The sequence below is a fragment of the Schistocerca cancellata genome, chromosome 6 (genome assembly GCF_023864275.1).
Source record: "Schistocerca cancellata isolate TAMUIC-IGC-003103 chromosome 6, iqSchCanc2.1, whole genome shotgun sequence".
Lineage (NCBI taxonomy): Eukaryota > Metazoa > Arthropoda > Insecta > Orthoptera > Acrididae > Schistocerca > Schistocerca cancellata.
The window spans coordinates 39,158,364-39,179,814 of record NC_064631.1 but is presented as its reverse complement, the minus strand read 5'-3'; the positions used below and the strand labels follow the sequence as shown (position 1 = coordinate 39,179,814).

General features: G+C 41.8%; 1 protein-coding gene and 1 non-coding gene across 4 annotated transcripts in view; both read right to left on the bottom strand.

Moving 5' to 3' along the window:
* Positions 1-21,451, bottom strand: part of LOC126190929 (dystrophin-related protein 2-like) — a 100,288-nt gene that overhangs the window by 30,566 nt on the left and 48,271 nt on the right. For all 3 annotated transcript variants that reach the window (XM_049931566.1, XM_049931568.1, XM_049931567.1), the window contains exon 10: positions 11,653-12,214. In XM_049931566.1, the coding sequence (XP_049787523.1) occupies positions 11,653-12,214 (562 nt within the window). The remainder of the gene's footprint in view (positions 1-11,652; positions 12,215-21,451) is intronic.
* Positions 8,674-8,746, bottom strand: Trnaa-agc (transfer RNA alanine (anticodon AGC)). The gene has a single exon. It is a non-coding gene; the product is annotated as a tRNA-Ala (tRNA).

Genomic DNA, 21,451 nt, shown 5'->3' with positions numbered 1-21,451 from the left:
ATGAGGATTATGTAGTATAAGCCATCAAAGTGGGAAGGAAATGCCAAGTGAACTTAGCAGAACAATGCAAGCCTACACGCAGAAGTAAATGCACTATCACAGGGCTGCCAAATATTTGCAGCTATGTTGCCAATTCTTACCTGCACCAGGGGTATCTACGTAGCAAAATGCTTGTTCTACTGATACAGGCTCTTAGAGGGGAGGTGCGACCATGTTTGATTTTTCTGCTGCACTATCTCCTGATATTTTCTAACATCATTTTTAAAGCTTTCCGCCATGGAAGGGTGCTGTAAATGCCATGCAGCGATAGGTTTCCACTTTTGCATATGTCATGAAATTTTGAAGTATAAATTTTCCACTGTGATTACAACTAATATAACACGGGTACTGACAGTTTGTGAAGAAAGAATATTTCAGTGGAACTGGAAATCAACCTTGCCCTTCAAGTCATGAAATACCAAGATATCAGATACTTCACAACTCGAAATCGAATACATCTGTAGGCAGTGTTGTGCCCCATACAAGTAGAATTCCATGACAACCACAAGAAAGCAGAAGTATGTTTATGGGGATGACATCGATAAGAAATACAATTGACTAACTATCCAATGCTACACAATAATCAATTCATTTGAGAATTCAGATCAGAAGAGAAGAAACTGAAACATATACTCATTAAGATAGAAATTAAACTGTAGATGTGAGCAATGTCTAATTTGCAGTTTCAGCTTGAGATCTATATATACGCATAGTAACTGGCCTGTTCATTGCTTTCCTAACGTTCCTCTCTTGTTTGGTCCCTAAATGATGTAAAGAATCCAAATCTATGTCACTGATGGCTCCTGTGGATCTTTCAAAAGACCTTATCTGTGTGTTGATGCTTGGTATTCGTAAAGCAGACCACTGTTCCTGCTCACATAAGATTGCCAGAAGGCTTATGAATTGTATTCAAAATTGAAAGTCACAAGAGAAACGAGCACTTGATTACCCAGAATTCCTATGTTAGTTTACATAGCTATGTAAATAAAAGCAAGAACAAACCATAATTTACTGATTTGCATAACTCACCCAATCAGCAGTGGAACAAAATTAGCAAACACAGTCTACCGTTTACAGTTGTGACACTATAACCAGGAGCTGAGCCAATGGCAAACTAAAGTTGGGCTCACAAATTCTTAGCTATCTGTAGCTGTAGCGGAGTCTATATTACATATTCAGATGTTGAGTATTATACTGTGAAGCAAATTTTTATCTGTCATTGTGCTGTTACATCAACAGAAATTATTGCATTGTTCTGCATGCATCACCATCCTCCCATTGCTGTCTTTTCTTATTGGGTTAAGTAAATGTTTGTATTTGGTATGGGAAAACATCCAGCATTCCACTGTTCCAGGAATACTGGTAATGTTCATTGGTACCAAATAGTGATACAAAAGCCCCTGCAAATGAACCCATGACATTAATAATAAAATAATCATGAATGAAGTTTATTACATTACAGGAGGAGGCTGATGATTAAAAACAAAAATAAATAAAAATAGGATCATCATTCAGTCAGCACAATGCAAAGGTTTTCTTATTGTCTTGTTTCTGAATTGCATTCTAGAGACTTGCTGAGTAAAAAGAAATAATGGACTACATTGGTATTCCAACAAGGTCTCAACCAGCAACTACCCTTGCCTCAGATCTTGATACGAGCATGGTGCTACGGAGCAAACATGACACTGCTTTTTTAGCTCTCTGCTATAGCTCTGTAGGCCTTTCACGACGTGAAATACAAAATTAGTTGAGATTTGAGCATGGAATGTCTTTCCTAGATCCAAAAAATTAATTTACGATCTCTATGTCACATGAACACCACGACTACAGAGATTACTTTATCAGTACGAGTACAAAAATAAAATATTGTGAGAATTTAGCAGGATCACTCAGCATCAGTCCTGAAAGTGAGTGAACTGATCATGCAATGTCATACATCATCAGCAGTATTGCCCCGTCTCAGCTGCATGGGCAATATGAAGAACATCAAGGACTGTTCACAGTATCCTCACTGCTATCCATAGCCTGCTCCAGCCTGCCCTCAGTAAGGCTGTGCTACCAGATGCAAGTCTAAGAGGTGGCTTCAAACCGACAGCAAATTACACATACAAATAAATTGCACACTTATCCTGTTCACCTTGTGGGGAAAGCTTATTTTAAGAACACTAAAAATGCATTGTGACAAATAAATGATATGCCTATTTTCATATATTTTTAATTATCAGCCTCCTTCTATAAGGCAATAAATTTCATTTATGATTTTTTTAATTATTAATTTCATAGGTACATTCACAAGAGCTTTCCTATCACTATTTGGTACTAATACATATTACCAATATTTTTGGAAGAATGGAATGTTGGATATGTAATCACACAGATTATGCATTGATTTCAGGGTAACAGGAAAAGCCCAATAAGAAAAGATGACAATGCGGGGCCAATGATGCACACACAATTCTGCAACAATTTTTGTCAATTTAACAGTGTGACAACACATAACTTCATATCACAGTATGTTTCTCAACAATCTAATATGCAGATGCAGTATGGACCCTGCCACAGCTATAGATAGCTATGATTTCTGACCACAGCCATAGTTTACTGTTGGCTCAGCTCCAGGTTATAATTTTACAACTGTAACTAGAAGACTGCCAACTTTGTTCCACTGCTGCCCGAATGAGTTATGCAGATCAATAAATTAGGTTTTCTTCTGCTTTTTTTACATAGCTATGTATACTAACATGGGAATCCTGGGTAATCAAGTGCGTGTTTCACTTATGACTTTCAATTTCAAATACAATTCATAAACCTTCTGCTTGATCCAGAACTGTGTGTGAGCAAGAATAGTGGTCTGGTTTACAAAAACATCCTGGGAAAATTTGAAAACAATCAGTGACATGGATTTGGATTCTTTATATCATTTAGGAACCAGACAAGAGGGGAAAATTACGAAATCAAAGAACAGGCTTTTTAGTACGCTTTATATGTAAAGATGTCAATTTTTTGTGTTCATGAATATAATTTTCTTCTCTTCTAAACCCTCAAATGAATTTATTACTGTGTGACATCAAATAATTAATTAATTGTCTTTCTTCTTGCTTCCATTCCATTGTGTTTCTTCTGGCTTTCATTCCCACAAACATCTCTCTGTATTCCATAATATTGTGAAATTCTGTTTGTATGTGGCACCACATTGCACGTTTGATTTAAAGGTGCAGAGTGTTTTATATGTTAATATATCATGATGTGTGGGGGCACAGCTGATTTCCAATTACTTTTAATTCCACCGAAATAAGTTATTTTTGTGAATTGTCAATGCAAGTGTTTTATTCATTTGCATTTTGCTGAAATTGTAATTACAGTAGAATATTATATATCTCCATATGTCACGTATGCTACATTTGCGGTAACTAATATCACTAGCTTTGGGAATCCCTAGGCTGAAATTATGTAATAATGGCTTTAGTGGCCCTTTCCATACCAGAAAGCTTATAAAATGAAGAATTCTACATTAAACCTACTTGAATGCCTTCAATATAAATAGCCTGAAAGGCAATATTAAGAAGTATCAGAAGATAATGCTGTATAAAATGTAAACGCACTCCTGTCACCCCTCTGAGAGCCCTTATAAGACGGGCATGGCATGCACATCAGACACAGCTGCCCCTAGCACAGATAAGGATTGGCAATATAGTTGCAAATATTTGGCAATCCTGTGATAGTGCATTTATTTCCACATGTGGGTTTGCGTTGTTCAGCTAAACCCACTTGGGATTCCCTTTTCACTTTGATGACTTTGCTACATAACCTCACATAAGATGAGACAGAGTCATAATATTTAATTTTTGGACACCGGGAATGCCGTAATTAACATAAGTAACAAGTTTTCTTACTTTTAACACTGTGTTATGAGGCACAGTGACCAATACTGCGACGTGGGATACTAGCTCCCAGCAGCATCTCGATGGCTAAGTGGTCCTGCAAATATCTTGTGGTGCAAGGACAGTGTGTTTTCAGTTCTAATCATGGTGCACACATGTGCACTGAAGGTTCTCATTTTCCATTTTATTTAATGGAGCTGCAAATTGCTAGAAGAAATTCTTTACCAATACCTGAAGAAAACCATTACACACTACACCTTCTCATAAGCTTGACTCAGTGATGCGTGTTAATGGTCACAGTTGTCCACTTTATGAATACAAAGCATCAGTACTATACAGACAAAGCATCAGTACTATACAGACGTCTCTGTAGGGCTTCGACTTTACCACCAACAATATGAATTTGTCTTCTGATCATCTCATTGGACGAGAATAGTTGTGAAGTGAACATACTGATTAACACATTTCCAGTGTGCTAAATCTCTGCAGTAAAATTACGCACCCCGATAGACATTTGCTGACACTAGCACTAGCAACTTCCTTCCACTATGGGTAGCTTAAAATGGGCAGTTTTGTGATTTGTACCTAATTGAATACCTTAATATCATGTTCAGTCACCATTAAGTTCTCCATGAACCCATATATGCACTTCAAAATATGCAGTGTGACTGTGCTGCTACAGAGCACACCCTGTGGGGCATTCACACTGTTTATTGTATACATTTACCATAAGGAATCGGACGATGACATTACACCACAGTTACTGTTGCTCGACAAAAAAAAATACAAATTCCTGAGGAATAAAACTGCATGAAGAATCACTTCTGAAAAGAAATGAAACAAGATGTAAAGCATCATTAAAAATATTAAACAGTGTAGTGGGGTATTCTGGTTAGATCACAAATTACATAATTAATTTTGAGTCATTCTTACGTCTTGCAGATTCATGTGATAATAATACTCATCAAATTAAAACAGACTGTCTGCTTCCAGTGGCAGTGAGCATGAAATACAAATTGTGGGCATTTTTGTGGTGTATCACTCAACAACAGTAAAGCATTTTATACTACCCAGAGCAATGAGTGGAAGCTCGCAATTTCAACAGAGGATGAGGGAGCGCAGTGCCGCTATCGGGTCTCATTTAACAGATCCCAGGCAGCTCTGGCACATGCAGTGTCACAGACAGTCTGCAAAGAAATCTGTCAAACAAATGTTATTGGACAGACTTGTAATTACCAGTGTGTCAGAAAGTGAAATATGTTGTAGCTGTGTTACCATTACACTCATGACTTTAGTATTCAGACAGAAGGCACTATAAATTTTAGGCAACAAGTGGTTTCGCCACCAGATGTTGGATTCAGATGACACGCTGTTTACCACTAGACCACGGGTGCAGATGTCATACAACAGCTCTAACAGAAATTAAGACTTCCTCCAGAAACTGCTGCAGCCTAGAAAGTTGTAAGATTGTCCCATGTCGCAATTGACACAGTGTTAGACTCTGGGTGGCCAGTCATAGGCCAGGTTTATGTCACACAGTGTACATGGTTACTTTAAAGTGAAAAAAGCTTGCCACAATATATTCAGGCAACTTTGGTATAATGAATATCACGATAAAGGATGATGCTCTCTGGAGCTCATCATCAACCCTTTTCATGAAATTCTGAACTTCAGTCACACATTCACTTCCCCACTGCCGTTGGAGTTCTTTCATGTCTATATCCATATTGGCCCAAAATGCTGAAACACCTTTACAACAATTTAGTCCAACAATTTTAGTGTATCTCACTGTTGATAGCATATTCTTCAAGTAGTTTGGCAGTTAACAACTTGTTTACTTGCGTAACTTTCAGTACCTCAATCAGGAGTGCTCAATTTCGTGGCTTCTTGATAGTGCTTAAGTTGCCCTGCAAGTCCCTCCAGGATTTTATGGATGTAGAAAGACAACAGTTTTTCACAGGATGTGGTCTGTTACTATTACTGCTTTCATCCACACTCACACACGTCTCAGGTGGACTGGCCATATGAGGCCAGTTTGGGGTTTGGGTGTTAATATTGCGTAATGGACTGCCGAACCAATGGGAGTACAAGAAAGAGATTTAGGCTTCACTGAAGTCCATCAAGCAGCTATGCCAGTAAGTGGCCCCAATACAGTGCTCCTCTTACTTGAGTAAGCCTGACAGGGTGCAGTATGTTTCCCAGTTATGATAGTTCCATCTCAACATCCAACCCTGTCATCAGCATGCATCACACCTTGAAACTGAAGTCTTTTTATAGAGGTTTATACCATCCTCATGATCCACGCAGTTAAGCCAAGACCCACTTAGCCTGTCACATACAACATTCACTACTGTGCCGCATGGTGGCCACTGAAGCATGCCGAGAGCTTACAGTTACAGAAGACTGGCAGAGCTTACTATTCCCCACCTCAGAAAGTCCAGGTTCACCAAGCCCATACTCATCAAACAAATACTGAATTCCCAGATATGCTCGCCATTTAGAATGACCCAGGTGGCACATGTGGCTTTATCAAATGCAGTGACCATTAATCCCTCCCTTCCCCTGCGAGATCACTTTCAAATCAAACTTTCTCCATTATTCCACTTTTCTAAGTAGACACTGAAGCTTGAGTACCTCATCAGCCTGAGATGGCAGTTGCATACAACATGAACAGAGTGAAACATCACTGAATTTGTCTCTTTTATAGCTACGAGACTAGCAGCACAAATTACTGCAGTTTCATTTGAAAAAGTGAAGTTGATAACAATAACTCTAATAAATATAGTTATGAAAAGAGACTATACATAATTTTGTGAGGACTTTTCCACAATTAATTTGGATGAAAAGAAAATTATATCTAAAATGGTTCAGCTTAGTGGAGTCATTTGTATGTATGTACAGGATGAGACAGGAGGAAGGGTACATGCTTTGAGGCATGATATTATTACTGACTGCGAACAAAAAACCAATTTCAAATGGTTTCTGAGCTAGAACACATTTCATATCACTTTTGTAAGTTTTTCTTGAATAACCTGTACCCTCCAATTTCCTACAAGAAACGTCTATTCATTATTTCTTTAGGACTAATAGTTTGCTCAAAGAAAGTGCAAGAATACTGAAAAGATCACACGACTTGCAGTTGCTGTAGATTAGGTGGTTTATGTAGGACAATTTGAGATAGTTTCCCAACTTGATAGACAACAAGTGTCCCGTGCCAAACTGTTTTCTGAACTTCCTCTACACTACTGTGGTACATTGTAAACAATGACAGAGTTCAAATAATACAGAAAATAAATAACAATGTATATTAAATGTGTACTATCTCGAAAACCACTTGGAATAGGGCATACGTCATTATGAAGTTTTTGTACAGAATCGCTAATACAATCATCTCTCAAAGTAGCGCATCTCTCAGCTTCGCCTTCAATGCTGCCTCATCTCACAATGCATCTATTCTTTGCGGGTCATCATTAGCTCAACCCCTGCATTCAACTGGTTTCTGTGGTATCTGGCTCAGCTCCCCAGAGGACCTCCTGGTAACCAGCCAGCAGGTACAGAAGATAGCAACAGGGGTAACCTGCCAGTGAATGATGTACCATCACCGTCTGGACACCGACTAGGATCAGACATCGCCTCCGCCACCGAGGCGGCTGCGCTCCCATAACCTGTGCTGAGCCTTAGCGCTCTGCGCCGTGGACAAGTTGTGCTGTTTGTTAGATAAAACTTTAAATATGTACTTTGTTTGAAGATAAACTTTTCATTGGTCAGCAGAATATAATCTACACTCTCAAGAATCTATTTTAGTTGTTTTGGAGAACAATCATTTGTGATGGGCTTTTCCTTCAAATTACTAAGAAGAATTTCTGGAGAATGTTTCTTCTCATTTGTTGCACTTCATCAGAAGCAGCAGACTGTGTTTGAAGTTTACATGTTCAAATAAACAGAGTTTAATTACACATACTTGTGACCTTGCAGAAGTATTCCGAGTGAGGAATACTTCACAAAGCAAGCACTTTCCTTCCTGACTCACCGTGTATGACTTATTATTGTATTAAGCTGAAAGATTCTGTATCATTGTAATATGATTCTTGGATGAATAATTACAGCTATTACTACAGTACAAAATAGCATAAGAGGAGCAATTGCATGCAATATTTAATTATTCTTATGATTATCTGCTGGTGCACCAAATCTATAACTTTATCACCCAACAGATAGAAATGTACTACTACTACTTCTTGTTCCTGGAACTACAGACACAGGTAAATTCTTAAAGCTCAAGTATAAACATTGAGGATGTGATTTTATGCAAAAGTTAATGTCCATACAGTCAATATGAGAATAAACAAGTGTCATGTTCTCAGACTATGTCAAAGAAGGCTCACTATCACTATTCTGATTTACACAATGACAACTTTTGAAGGCTTAGTCAAGAAAAAATAGTCAAAAATTGGCATCCACTGATGCTACCTACTAACATTCCACTGACACTGCAAAGTAAATAATCTAATAAATCAAACTCTTTGTTCTGTACGAGAAATCTCGTCCCATAACAAAGTTCTTTCCATAAAGCAAACTATAAAAACAACTGTTTTGAATTGTACTGGGCCAGAGTGCCAATTATCCTACCATGCAGATGTCCCATAGATGAGTAAACAACCAAATGGTGGAAAGCTAGACTGATTTCTCTGCACAACATAATTTCTTGTTATCTACGATAATGATCGAAGCAGACGAAATGAATTAAAATTTGTGCTGCGGCCGGGACTCAAACCCGGGTCTTCGTGCTTGCTAGGCAGGAATGCTAACCATTACACTACCACAGCACGATGGTCAACATTGCTGCACAAACTACCTAAGCCGAGTGCCCTCCCCAACACAAACTCGGCAGCATGACTCCCCCACGAGACAGAATGTCATCCTCGGGAAAATGGTCAAACCAGACTGGGAAGAAATGCGAGAGCTCAAAGCGGTCGTGAGAACGCAATTTTGTTTCCTGGAGGCAGAGAACAAGCGGTTGCTGTGATTCTAAGAGTAGCCCTAAATCCTCTTTGTTCGATCAGAGGTCATGAACATTCTATTGAAGGACAGTCATAATGAGGAAAGGTGGAAAGAACAAATGAAGGGATGTCACCTCGGCAGCTGCTGAATGCCAGCCTTCAAAGACTCGCTGCTACAGGGTGCAGAGGCTGGAGGATCCTGCTCCATGAGATCTACAGAGGTATCGGCATTCTCCCTCTGTCGATCTGCGGAGACCAGGGCACATAAATGGTTAGCGGTACTCACCAGTGACAATGAAATCGGTTGGACGAGGGTATCACATGGCGACATCATAGAAGAGGATCTCTGAGTCAGCAAAGGAGAAGACCATTTGCCTTTCTTTGACTTCTTGGAGCCTTTCCGGTTGGCAGAAGACGACTCAGACAGGACAGAGCAACGGGTATGGTGGATCGCCGTTCAGCCAAGCCTGCCTGGTTGACAGCCCCGTCTGGCCCCCCCACCTATGACAACACGACTGGAGATGCTGGTGTGGCAGACCGCCGCTCAGAGGAGCTTGCTCATCTGATTGCCTCTCTGACCCGCCGCCTAGAACGACCTGGCCACCGTCCATGGACTACGATATGGATGAAGATTCGGGTGAAGATGACATAATAGTGCATGATGCACCCACTATGTCATTCCCGGCTGCCGAGAGGACGCCAAGCAAGGCCAGTGTGCAGCCTCGCCTGAATGGTGAGCACCACAAACGGCCAATCACCGCATTGCCAACTGGCATCAAAAAGGTACCCCAGAAGAAGAGGCAGCTCGGTGTGCGGCCAAATCCAGGAAGATGACTTCCCCGCCACCCATGGCTACTGGTAACTGCTACGACACGATAGCAGACGAGGAGCAGTTGGAGGAGCCAGCAGCACCCAAGCAGACAGAGACCACGGCCGCTGCCCATGCTGGCCACTCGAAAGAAGAAACGACTGTCTCCCGTTCAGACATTACCACCGGACAGTCACAGCGACGGCCGCCTCCCGTAGTCACTGAGGTGGCCAAAGGCTATAAAGGTTTCCTGCAGCTTATGAAGCAGTGGACAACTGCAGAATTCACAATGCGAGCTGCAGCAGGGAACCGTGTGCGACTGCAAGTCGCAAACACAGAAGACTTCATCAAGGTGATGAGCGAGGTGTCGAACCAGGGCTTGCACTGGTACACACACGCTGCCATCCCTGAAAGGTTACTGAAGATCATCGTCAAGGGTTTCCCCAAGGAGGTGGAACCAGAACTCCTGAAAGACAAGATGGCATGGCTTGACTTTGGCGTGTGCAATGTGACACACATCAAGTCTCCAGTCACGCACAAGGAGTTGCCTTCTCTGCTGGTGATCGTGACCGACACCCCAGAGAACAGGCGACTCTACCAGCTGCGACGGGTGACCAACACTAAGGTCACTGTTGAAAACCTCAGGCAGAAGAGGAGCATAGTGCAGTGCTTCCGTTACAAAGGGATGGGCCATGTGGCTCGCCAGTGCTCCTTTCCCGAGGCGTGTGTGAAGTGCGTAGGCGACCATGCCAGCAGAAACTGTCCGATATCAAGGACGCACAAGCCCAAGTGTGCAAACTCTGGTGGCCCACATGTGGCGAGTTACTGCAGCGTGAAGTTATCAAGGCTGCTGTTGCTCGCCAACATGGGCAGCAGACACAGAAGACTGCCAACCGCTCCCTCCACCATCCATACCCAGGCAGCAAGGCAGCCGACAAACACGAGGTCGACACCGATGCTGCCACCTCCGCCTCCACTGAAGGAGGCAACGGAAGACATGCTCGAGAGGGCGCACCTAAAGATCTGCACTTCGATCCTCCCAGGGCAGAAACATGCAAGGAGGAAGCCTCATCGATGGGAGGCAACAGAATTTGCAACACGCCAGCAGCCACTGGCAATCCAGTTGCACCCAGCCACGGCAGGGCAACCGCTAGCTACAGTCGTCTCTACGCACTCTGCAGTAATTGAAAACGTCTCACACCTGGCCGAAACACTGCAGAGTTGCAGAGGCAGTGATAACCACCATGCCAGCGACCGCCCAGCAGCCGTTGCAGTAGAGCGCTACGTACGCCGTCTGCATAGAGAGCAGCAAGACTGGCCTGTCATGAGCCGCCACAGCTGACTGCAAAGCAGGCAGCAAAGACGAAAAGCAAACTTGAGAAGGGAAAACACTAAAAAGACAAGAAGCAATCAACACCACCACATAATCACAGAAACTTTGGAGGTAAAGTAGGACCAGCCTACTAGGACTCGTGTACCCAGAGGTTGGGGAGCCCCTGATGAATCCCGGTCGTCGTCTTAATCAGTTGTACAATTCGTGAAAATCTACATACAGATGGCCGATGAGGTTGTGAACTCTCGTTTCCGTCTCCCTCCCTCCCTCTCCCTCTTGTTTTAAATGCACCATCTCTCCCGATCTCCACATCCTATGGGGCTTTACCACAGCTCACTTCCATGCCTGTGCTTATCTTATCTCATGTCAAGACATAATCTGTGTCAATAACTTATCAAACAAATCTAGTTTGTTTGCTGTGCATGTAATTCATTACTGTGATGTGCTGTTCTAAACACATCAGATTGTCTCTAAGCATATGAAACAAGCCTCCAACAGTTATCAACATAATGAACACAATTTTTTAAACTTCTCAGTAACTTAAGTGCCTATAAAATAGTGTGAGAAAGTAAACACTTCTGTAATACATACCATCAAAATGGAAGTTTAATGAAAGAACCTTCTGAAGTCTCTCCACAATTTCATCAATGCAGGAGGGCGTTTGTTTACACTTTTCATGTAAACTACGTACATTCTGTATCGTCTCTTCCCTAAAATCACCTGTATTTGTTACACTGTATGTACAGTTTGTTATTGGTGCACACTGCAGTGACAGCACCCGTGGACTGTTCAACCAAGAAGACAGTTCACTAGATGTCAAGAGGTCGCCTTCCACACTACAGTCATCCAGTACCCTAGTATTCTTTGAGTATGTACAGTTATTCGGCACACGAGGACGACATGTCACCGATGTTAGATTTGACAACTCATCTTGATGGCAATCTTCAGATAAATCAGAGAAATGGAAGTTTATTTTCTTTAACTCATTGTTGAAATCACTATCTTGCTTTACAATTGGGCTGAGATTGGCAATGCTTGGTTGTGATGACATAAACACATTACAGAATCGATGCTGAGCTGGCAGAATGGGAGTGCTTTCAATACAAGCTAGTGGCCGGCGAACGTTTGAAGACTGTATGTAAGAGATGTATTCCTGTAGGTAGAGAAAAAATGTATATCAAGCTTCGTATTCTAACATACAAAAATTGTCAGTTTGTTTTTGAGGTGTCACAAATTAATGATTGGTGTAGCAAAAGTTTCTTGCAATACTCAATAAAAATTACACAATACACAAATAATATACAAGAAATAAATTTAAAAGTTTATAAAATTGTTTATTTGTTTAGAGATAAATATGCTGGTTAAATTTCTGTCTGTTGCCAACACAAAAATAGTGCCGAACCCTTCCAACATTCTTATAAGTAAGGAAACAGGCATGCAAAAAATAAATGGAACTTCTGTTGAAAGTTGTGCCTTCAGCAGTAAATGCTGACACAAAAATTAACAAATTTTATGAAGACATAGTCCAAAATGGAGAACTTTTTCTGGTCATGACAAATAGAATTCTAGGAAAGTGGAATGATCCCGGGTACTTGTATGAAGCCAGTTTTTGTACTACTCCATGAAAACGTAATAGCCCTTTGATATTCAAGACATTTCATCTTTTTCTCCTCTTTGCTCCATGACAAGTGGGTTCCCTGCATCCTGGAGTCTGACTGATGTGACTCTCTCCTCGAGCTTCTGAAACCCTTGATAAAGGAACTAACAGCCCAAAAACTAGGAACACAATATTTCTACTTTTATTAAGTCTATAGGCAGTACTGAAATTTTGACTCCTGGTGATAATTATTAGTCAGCCATATCATCTTCTAGTAATTTCACAGATTTCTCAGGTTAATTCGCCTTTTTTTTATACATATAATAATTATTAAATTGTAATCCCATGAATTTAACACAGTCAACACCTTCTATCTGCAACTACTCACACTTTACATGAATGCTGGGTAGAAACCTTTAGTAGGTTCTGAACAGCACAAAGTGAGTCTTTTCAAAGCCTAATGAGAAAGAACTGGCAATAAACCATACATCAATAAAAAAAAACAGTCATTTTGAAGACTTTTATATGCTATCATATATAATTTTGTATTATCTGCAATGTGATCTTAGTATATGACAATGTTAATGATGAAAAGGGACTAAGATGGAACCTTGTGGACTGCCAAATGCTGTTACTTTTCAGTTGAATGAGGTCTGCTAACTTAAACTATGAATCTTTGGTGCTGACACTTTATGCTGCTGATTAGAAAGGTGCACAATGAAATAAAAACATCAGTAAAACAAGATGTAGGACATGCACAGGTCAAGGTAGAGCTGCAATGAGTCCGTCATGGAGACTTTCTCAACAAATGCATCAGTATGATTGTTGCTTATGACGTCTACACAGACCAGTGTCCAGACGAGTACCACTAAGGGTCCTGCTCTTTGGAGGTCGAATGGAAGTCTGTGATTGGCACTGAGTAATGAATGACTCAAGAGAGTGGCTGCCAATCACTTTTACCATGGCGACTGCAGCATGCACAGTAATGGATGTCTCCCCACCAGGCAGGGGCGTCAGATGTGAGGCACTGCTGTGGCCTCCAGTGGCCTTGTGACAGCCAGCATGTTAAACCACTGAAAGAATCAATGCCTATCAATATATTTTTAGCAAGTTATTTTCTTTAAATATGTCAGAGTTCCGAGTATTGCTACTAAAACTGCCATGTAGTAACCTGAACATTAAAAATTTTATAAATAAATACTAAGCCAACCTCCTCATTGTCCTTTGAACCATCGTTACATCCACTGAAAGTCATGGGACAGCGATAGGCACATATGCTGATGGCAGAAGTATCACATACATAAGGTATAAAATGGCAGTGCATTGGCAGAGCCATCATTGTTGGAACTAGACGCGTGGGGCATTCCATTTCGGAAATCGTTCGGGAATTCAATATTCCAAGAATTAACAGTGTGCCGAGAATGCCAAATTTCATGCATTACCTCTCACCTCAGACAATGCAGTGGCCGATGGCCTTCACTTAATGACAGAGAGGAGCAATGTTTGCATAGAGTTGTCAGTGCTAACAGACAAGCCACACTGCATGAAACAACCACAGAAATCACTGTGGGACGTATGACAAACGTATCATTTAGGACAATGCAGTGAAATCTGGTGTTAAAGTGCTTTGGCAGCAAACAACCAATGTGAAGAAGGCTTTTGCTAACAGCATAACAGTGCCTGCAGCATCTCTCCTCGGCTCATGACCATTTTGGTTGGAACCTTGATGACCGGAAAACTGTAGCCTTGTCAGATGAATTCCAGTTTCAGTTGGTAAGAGCTGATGGTTGGGTTTGAGTGTGGCAGAAACCCCACAAAACCACTGACCCAAGTTGTCAACAAGGCACTGTACAAGCTGGTGTTGGCTCCATAATGGTGTGGGCTGTGTTTACACATAATAGACTGGTTCCTCTAGACCAATTGCTACTCGGAGACCATTTGCAGTCATTCATGGACTCCATGTTCCTAAACAATGATGGAATTTTTATGGATGACAATGCATCATGTTGCCAGGCTACAGTTGTTTGGGATTAGTTTGAAGAACATTCTGGACAATTTGAGTGAACGATTTGGCCAACCAGACCGCCCGACATTATTTCCATCGAACATCTATGGGACGTAATCAAAATGTCTGTTTGTGCACAAAATCCTGCATTGGCAACACTTTCACAATTATGGACAGCTATGGAGGCAGCATAACTCAATATTTCAGCAGGAGACTTCCAAAGATTACCATAAAATGCAAATGTTAGATATGGTTCCATGATAGCAGCAATAATGTTTAAGGCAGTTGTAAAAAGATCAGTTTTCAAGACTGCAACCTTGGTAACTCTGTTATCTTGTAAACACTGATTACTAACATTCTAGCCTGAAAGTGCCAATGCTGTTAAGATATTCTTAATAAAAGAGGGTACATTGCCTAAAGCCTCCACACAGTCATGGTGTGGTGTCATCACACTATAGTCCTTTCGTAAAATGAACAGACTTGTCAGGTGCAAATAATGTACAAGTATCCCTTGACAGCAGTCTCCAATCATCTGTGGATCTAGAACATCAAAACGCACAATGAAGTGGTGAAAACTAAGTTCTCGTTTCCAGATGTTAATCAATACTATGACTGATGATCCAGTCCACGAGTTTGCATAGCATTACCATTAAACTGGCAGATCTGTAGCTGTCAGCACTGTAAGGGTTTATAACAGATTTCAGTGACATGTTCTGTTTATTGGGTAGGAAAATTTCCTCCTGCCAAATTGTATGAAAATACAATCAGGATACAATGCAAGCTTTTGAGCTCAGTATTTGAATCTATGTTGATTTTTATTCCATTGGTATTAGAATGTGGCCTATGTTAAACAGCTATCAAGTTTGGAGTTACTATCTCGGTCTTTATAACTCTGATGATCTCTACAGCATTAGGAGCCCAAACAGAAACATGCCCTAGAGCATGGCTTAACATCCACTGAACACAAATTTACAAGGATCATTAGGATGCTTTGCTATGGTCAGTAATGTAGTGAAGCACTTTACTGTGTATGGTTCAGTTCCCGGTGAGCTACCTTTGCAATGTGGTAGCACATTCCTAGTTTGTAATAGCAGCATTATGAGTGAGGATGGTTTGAAGTCCACATTTTTTGTTCAGTTTTGTCATTAGGATTGGTATGAAACTCCTTGCTAAAACATTCTGAGCATTTCAGATGGGAAACAATGCCCATTTGCACGTAACATTATTGTTCATACGTGTGCATCTGCCACTGAAGAAATGTATTGTTCCCAACACTCCCCTTACATTGATTCGATTAAATAATGCCTTTCCTGGCTTTTATCCCATACCATTGTATGGACAGGAGGTTCAATTATTGGATTTGGCAATGTTTGTGGTAGAAGATGGCTGGACGCCCTTCCTGTCAAAACCTCCCATCGCCCCCTCTCCATCCCTCTCGCGGTGGAATTTGTGTACCCCTGGACACCAGCCCAGTATTAATCTAGTTGAACATAACAAACAATCTAAAAGTCACTTCCAGCCTGACTGGCACATTGGCCCTAATTGTTAATCCACTTGATGGATTAGGACCGGATCTGGCACACTACTCAAATCACAGAAGTGGCACGCTAGCACAGGCAGCTATCCAGGCAGGTCTCTGCTTTGCAGCTGTAAATGCTCTTTATCTATTTCTGATGGCCTCAGTTATTTATTGAGGCCACTATGGAACAGATTTACGTTGACATGGCCTGGAAGAATAACGTATTGCATTGTGCAGCATAGGAAAACACAATGGCTGCTTCTTGCATTATCTCATCAATGTCCTTTTCTTGGAATATCATGTCGTAGGCTTCAGATGAGTATGCATCCCAACTTGCCCTTTATATGGACCATTGCAGTAGAGCATCAGGGATCTAGAATGTGGTACTGATAAAATGACTGGATAATAGTCACTGTCACACTGGTCGCTGTGGACATGGCTTTGCATTACTGATGCAAGACTTGGGCCACAGGGTGTTAAATTGATTGTATGGATGACACTAAAATGTGTTGGATTTCCTGCATTCATTTGAGAAAGGTTAAAATCCAAGAGCAGATATTGTATTAGTTGACATTTGCTATTTGTGTCTTGTGAGTATTCAAATCACACGGTAGCATCAAGGGAGGGGCAACGGATGTAATAGATATTACATCACCTGGATTGCAAAGCTTATAATAATAATCAATAACAACAATTTCATCAGTCACATTGCCTAATGCAACAGCGAAAAAAATACATGGACCAACCAGGATTTGATTCCACTACCTCTCAGTTTCCAGACATTAAATTTACTGCTAGACCAATAGACCCATCTGAGGCATTGAGTGTGGTGCTCAGTAGTTCCTGAACAGAGGAAGTGGGCAATGGAACAATGTGCAAACACTCACTGAAGACATCCATGTGTTAGTTTGATTGTTACTGAAAGTGTTGTAGTTTCAGATTATAGGGAAGTGAGCAGCCAATAACTGTGGTTCTTGTAGTGTGACATGTGATGGAGAAGAGGGGCATCAACTGCTCGAGTTCAGCCAGGTACTATAATTCCACTGTAAGATCACTAAAAGAGGGGTAGCTGAGACAGTGAAAATGAAAGGTAGTTTTGATAAGACAGTCTTTGTTTCCTGTAGAACACATTCATATTACAGATTTTTTTTATTGTTGAGGGAGATTAAAGGTAAAACAACATTGTGGAAGTAGTTTTTGGTTTGGTCACAGGCAGGCAAAATTAAAAGACTATTAAACACAGGCTTTCGACCAGAACACCTTCTTCCAAAATAGACAACATACATACAAACACACATTCACGCAAAAGCAGCTCACACACACATGACCACTGTCTCTGGCTGCCGGAGCCAGACTACAAGCAACTGTGCATGATGGGAGAAGCAGTCTGAGTGGTGGGGGTAGCTGCATTGGGGAAGGGAAGGAAGAGCAGGGTACGGGTGGGACACAATAAAGTGCTCTTTGTGGAAGCATACAGGGAAAAGGTGGAGAGAGGGTAGGGCACCTAGGGAGTTGGGATGTTAGATGGTGGGGGTGGGGGACAGAAAAGGAGGGAAGTAAAAAGACTGTGGGTGCACTTGTGGAATAGAAGGTTGTGGAGTAGGAACAGAGAAGGGGATAGGTGGATGAAGGACAATGACTAATGAAGATTGGGGGCGGGAGGGTTACGAGAAAGTAGGATATATTGCAGGGAGAGATCCCACCTGCACAGTTCAGAAAAGATGGTGTTGGTAGGAAGGATCCAGATGGTACAGACTGTGAAGCAGTCATTAAAACAAAGAATGTTGTGTTGGGCAGTGTGCTCAGCAACTGGGTGGTCCAGCTGTTTCTTGGCCACTGTTTGTTGTTTGTTGGTGGCCATTCGTGTGGACAGACAGCTTGTTGGTTGTCATGCCCATGCAGAATGAAGCACAGTAGTTGCAGCTTAGCTTGTATATCACATGATTGGTTTCACAGGTAGCACTGCCTTTAATGGGATAGGTGATGCTTATGACCCAACTGGAGTAGGTGGTAGTGGGAGGATGTATGGGACAGGTCTTGCATTTAGGTCTATTACAGGGATATGAGATGTGAGGCAAGGAGTTGGGAGCAGCAGTTGTATAGGGATGGATGAGGATACTGTGTAGGTTTGGTGGGCGGTGGAATACTGCTGTGGGAGATGTGAGGAGGATAGTGGGTAGCACACTCCTACTTTCAGGGCACAGTGAGATGTAGTAGAAACCCTGGTGGGAAATGTGATTCAGTTGCTCCAGTCCTGGGTGGTAATGAGTAACAAAGGGAATACTCCTCTGTGGCTGGATGGTGGGACTTTGGCAGATGGTGGGCGACGAGAGATAAGCCACAAGAGATCTGTTTCTGTACAAAGTTAGGAAGGAAATTATGGTCTGTGAAGACCTCAGTGAGACCCTTGGTATATTTCAAGAAAGACTGCTTGTCACTGCAGATGTGATGGCTATGGGTGGCTAGGCTCTATGGAAGGGTATGGAATGGGTGGCAGCTGTCAAAGTGGAGGTATTGCTGGTGGTTGGTAGGTTTTATTGCACGGAGGTTGTGATTTAGCCATCTTTGAGGTCAAGATCAACATTGAGGAAGGTGGCTTCTTGGGTTGAGGAGGACCAGGAGAAGGTGTTGAGGTTTTGGAGGAATGTGTATAGGGTGCCCTCACCTTCAATCCAGTTCATGAATATGTCATGAGTGAATCTGAACATGATTAGGGGTTTGGGATTGTGGGTTATTGGGAAGGATTCCTCTAGATGGCCCATAAATAGGTTGGTATAGGCTAGCACAATGCAGGTGGGTCTCCATTGCCATACCCCAGATTTGTTTGTAGATGATGCCTCAAAAGCAGAAGTAACTGTAGGTGAAGACATAGTTGATCATGGTGACCAGGAAGGAGGCTGTAGATTTGGAATCTGTAGTGCATTGGGTAAGATAGTATTCAGTGGCGGCTAGGCCATGAGGATTAGGAATGATCATATTAAGGGATGTGGTATCAATAGTGATGAGCAAGGCACCGTGCAGTAAAGGAACAGGTACCGTGGAGAGTCTGTGGAGGAAATGGTTGGTATTTTTTATATAACAGTGTAGGTTACTGGTGACAGGTAGTAGGTGTTGGTCTAAAAGAGCAGAGATTATCTGTGGGGGTGCAGTAACTGGTCACAATGGGGTGTCCTGGATAGTTGGGTTTATGCACTTTAGGAAGCATGTAGAAGGTAGAAGGGCGGGAAGTGGTATGGGTGAGGAGAGAGGTAGACTCGGGGAGAGGTTCTCCGATGGATCTAAGGATTTGGGGAGAGACTGGAGAGCCCGCTGGATTTCTGAAACTGTGCCACTGTGGTAGGGTTTGAAGGTGGATGATCCTAATAGCTGGTGGAGTCCTTCTGTTAGGTAATTTCTGCAGTTCAAGATAACAGTGGTGGAGCCTTTGTCAGCAGGTAGGATAATAAGGTTGAGATAAGATTTTTGGTGGTGGATTGGTGTTCTTGTATGTAGTCTATTTTGGAAGGCCTGGATGAAAGCTTACACATTTAGTATCTTTTTGTTGTGTCTGTCTGTGACTCAACATCTCTGCCGTATTGTGAGTAGCAATCTATCCTTTTCAGAATATTGTCATTATTCCGTTCTGGAGTTTCCATTGTTTGATTTTGCTTAAAGGCTTTTCTTCCATCCTGTAACCCAGTGCTGGTTTCCTTTGTTACTATCTTTTAATGCTACCATACTCAGTGCCCATCCTTTTCTTTCTCTGCTTTCCTGTGTTACACATGTCACCTTCCAAAGTGCTCTGCATGCCCTTAGTTACGAACCATACTGTACTAACTGACTTGTCTGCGCACAACACATGGTAGAAGTTGGTGCTGATTGTTGGTGCAACATCTCATGACCCACATTACTCTTGCCATTATCATTAAATTGGTCACTCTCTCTGCATAACTCTCGCAAATTTTTGCATGTTATATTCTGTTCCTTCCCGTGCGACACGAACTTGTACCTCATCCTACCAACCCCTACCCAACCCCCCTTTTCCCCATTCTTATTCCAGTCCACACATACTTATTTGGCCTGATGTGACACATCTGATTTCCTCCTTTTTCATACATATTCATCTACGGACTGGTAACCCACATTACAAACTTTTTATTTATTTCTAACTTTGATTTCATGTTTTTCATGTCGATTTCAGCATGTTTTCGCCTTTCCATATTGTCCCACTTCCTCAGGTTTCATCTTGTTTCCCCATACTTCATCCATGCCATCCTATTTGTGATTTTTTCCATGTATTTTCGTGTATTTTTGAAAATTAAAAAAAAATTCCTCACATGAATTATTTCTACATTATTTATGTATTTCTTTTCCTGCACAATGGATTCTAGCTCCTTTAATCTGCGTCAATACAGAAAAGTTTCCTTATCCCTAGCCAGAACCATATCCCACATAGTGTTCCTGCATTGTTGCTTGGCTCATGGAACCCCCCCCCCCCCCCCAAATGGATTTACCATCAAATTATCCATCTCTGGCTGCAAACCCTCCTTCCACAATGACCACCATCTGTTCAGATTCTGCCAGTCCTTCGCCCTCACCAGCATAGTCATGAAAAGCCATTCCCTCCTTACAGTATCTCCTCTCTATCCACAAAATTCTCCTGCTGTGCAATCCCAAATTTCTGGATCCCATCTCTCACACAGAAACCCATGCCCTTCAGGAACTAAAACAAGATGCACAATGAAACTTCAAAAAACTCTCCACCCTGTTTCTACTCCTGCCTTGGACCACCACTATGCGCCACCTCGACAACAGCCTCCAAATCTCCCCCCACATCCCCTCACCGCTGACAAACCCTGCCTCACAGACCTCCTACATTTATCCCTTACTCAAAAACTTCCTCTCACCACCATACAGAATCAAGGACCTAAACAGACCAGAAACACAGTCATGAACCTTTTCTCTAAAAGCTTATAGCCCCACAGAAGTGTCAGTCCTTTCCCTCAAAGGCCTGGCCTTTTGCTCTACTCACAAATTCAATCATGCTGGACTTGTTAATGACCTTTTCTCCTTTTCCTTGCCCCTACAGTGGAAACACTTTTTGGCCACCAACCCTACCAATCACACTCAGGAACCAATGTTGAATCCTGCCTGTCTCAGTTCACTCTGACCCCAAATCAACTCCTGTTAACTTCCCAGAATTTCTTAACCTCGAACGTTGTCTCACCATCATTCCCCATGTAGATGACACGTAGAACGCAAGAAAGAAGGGAAAGAAAAGGTTGGTCAC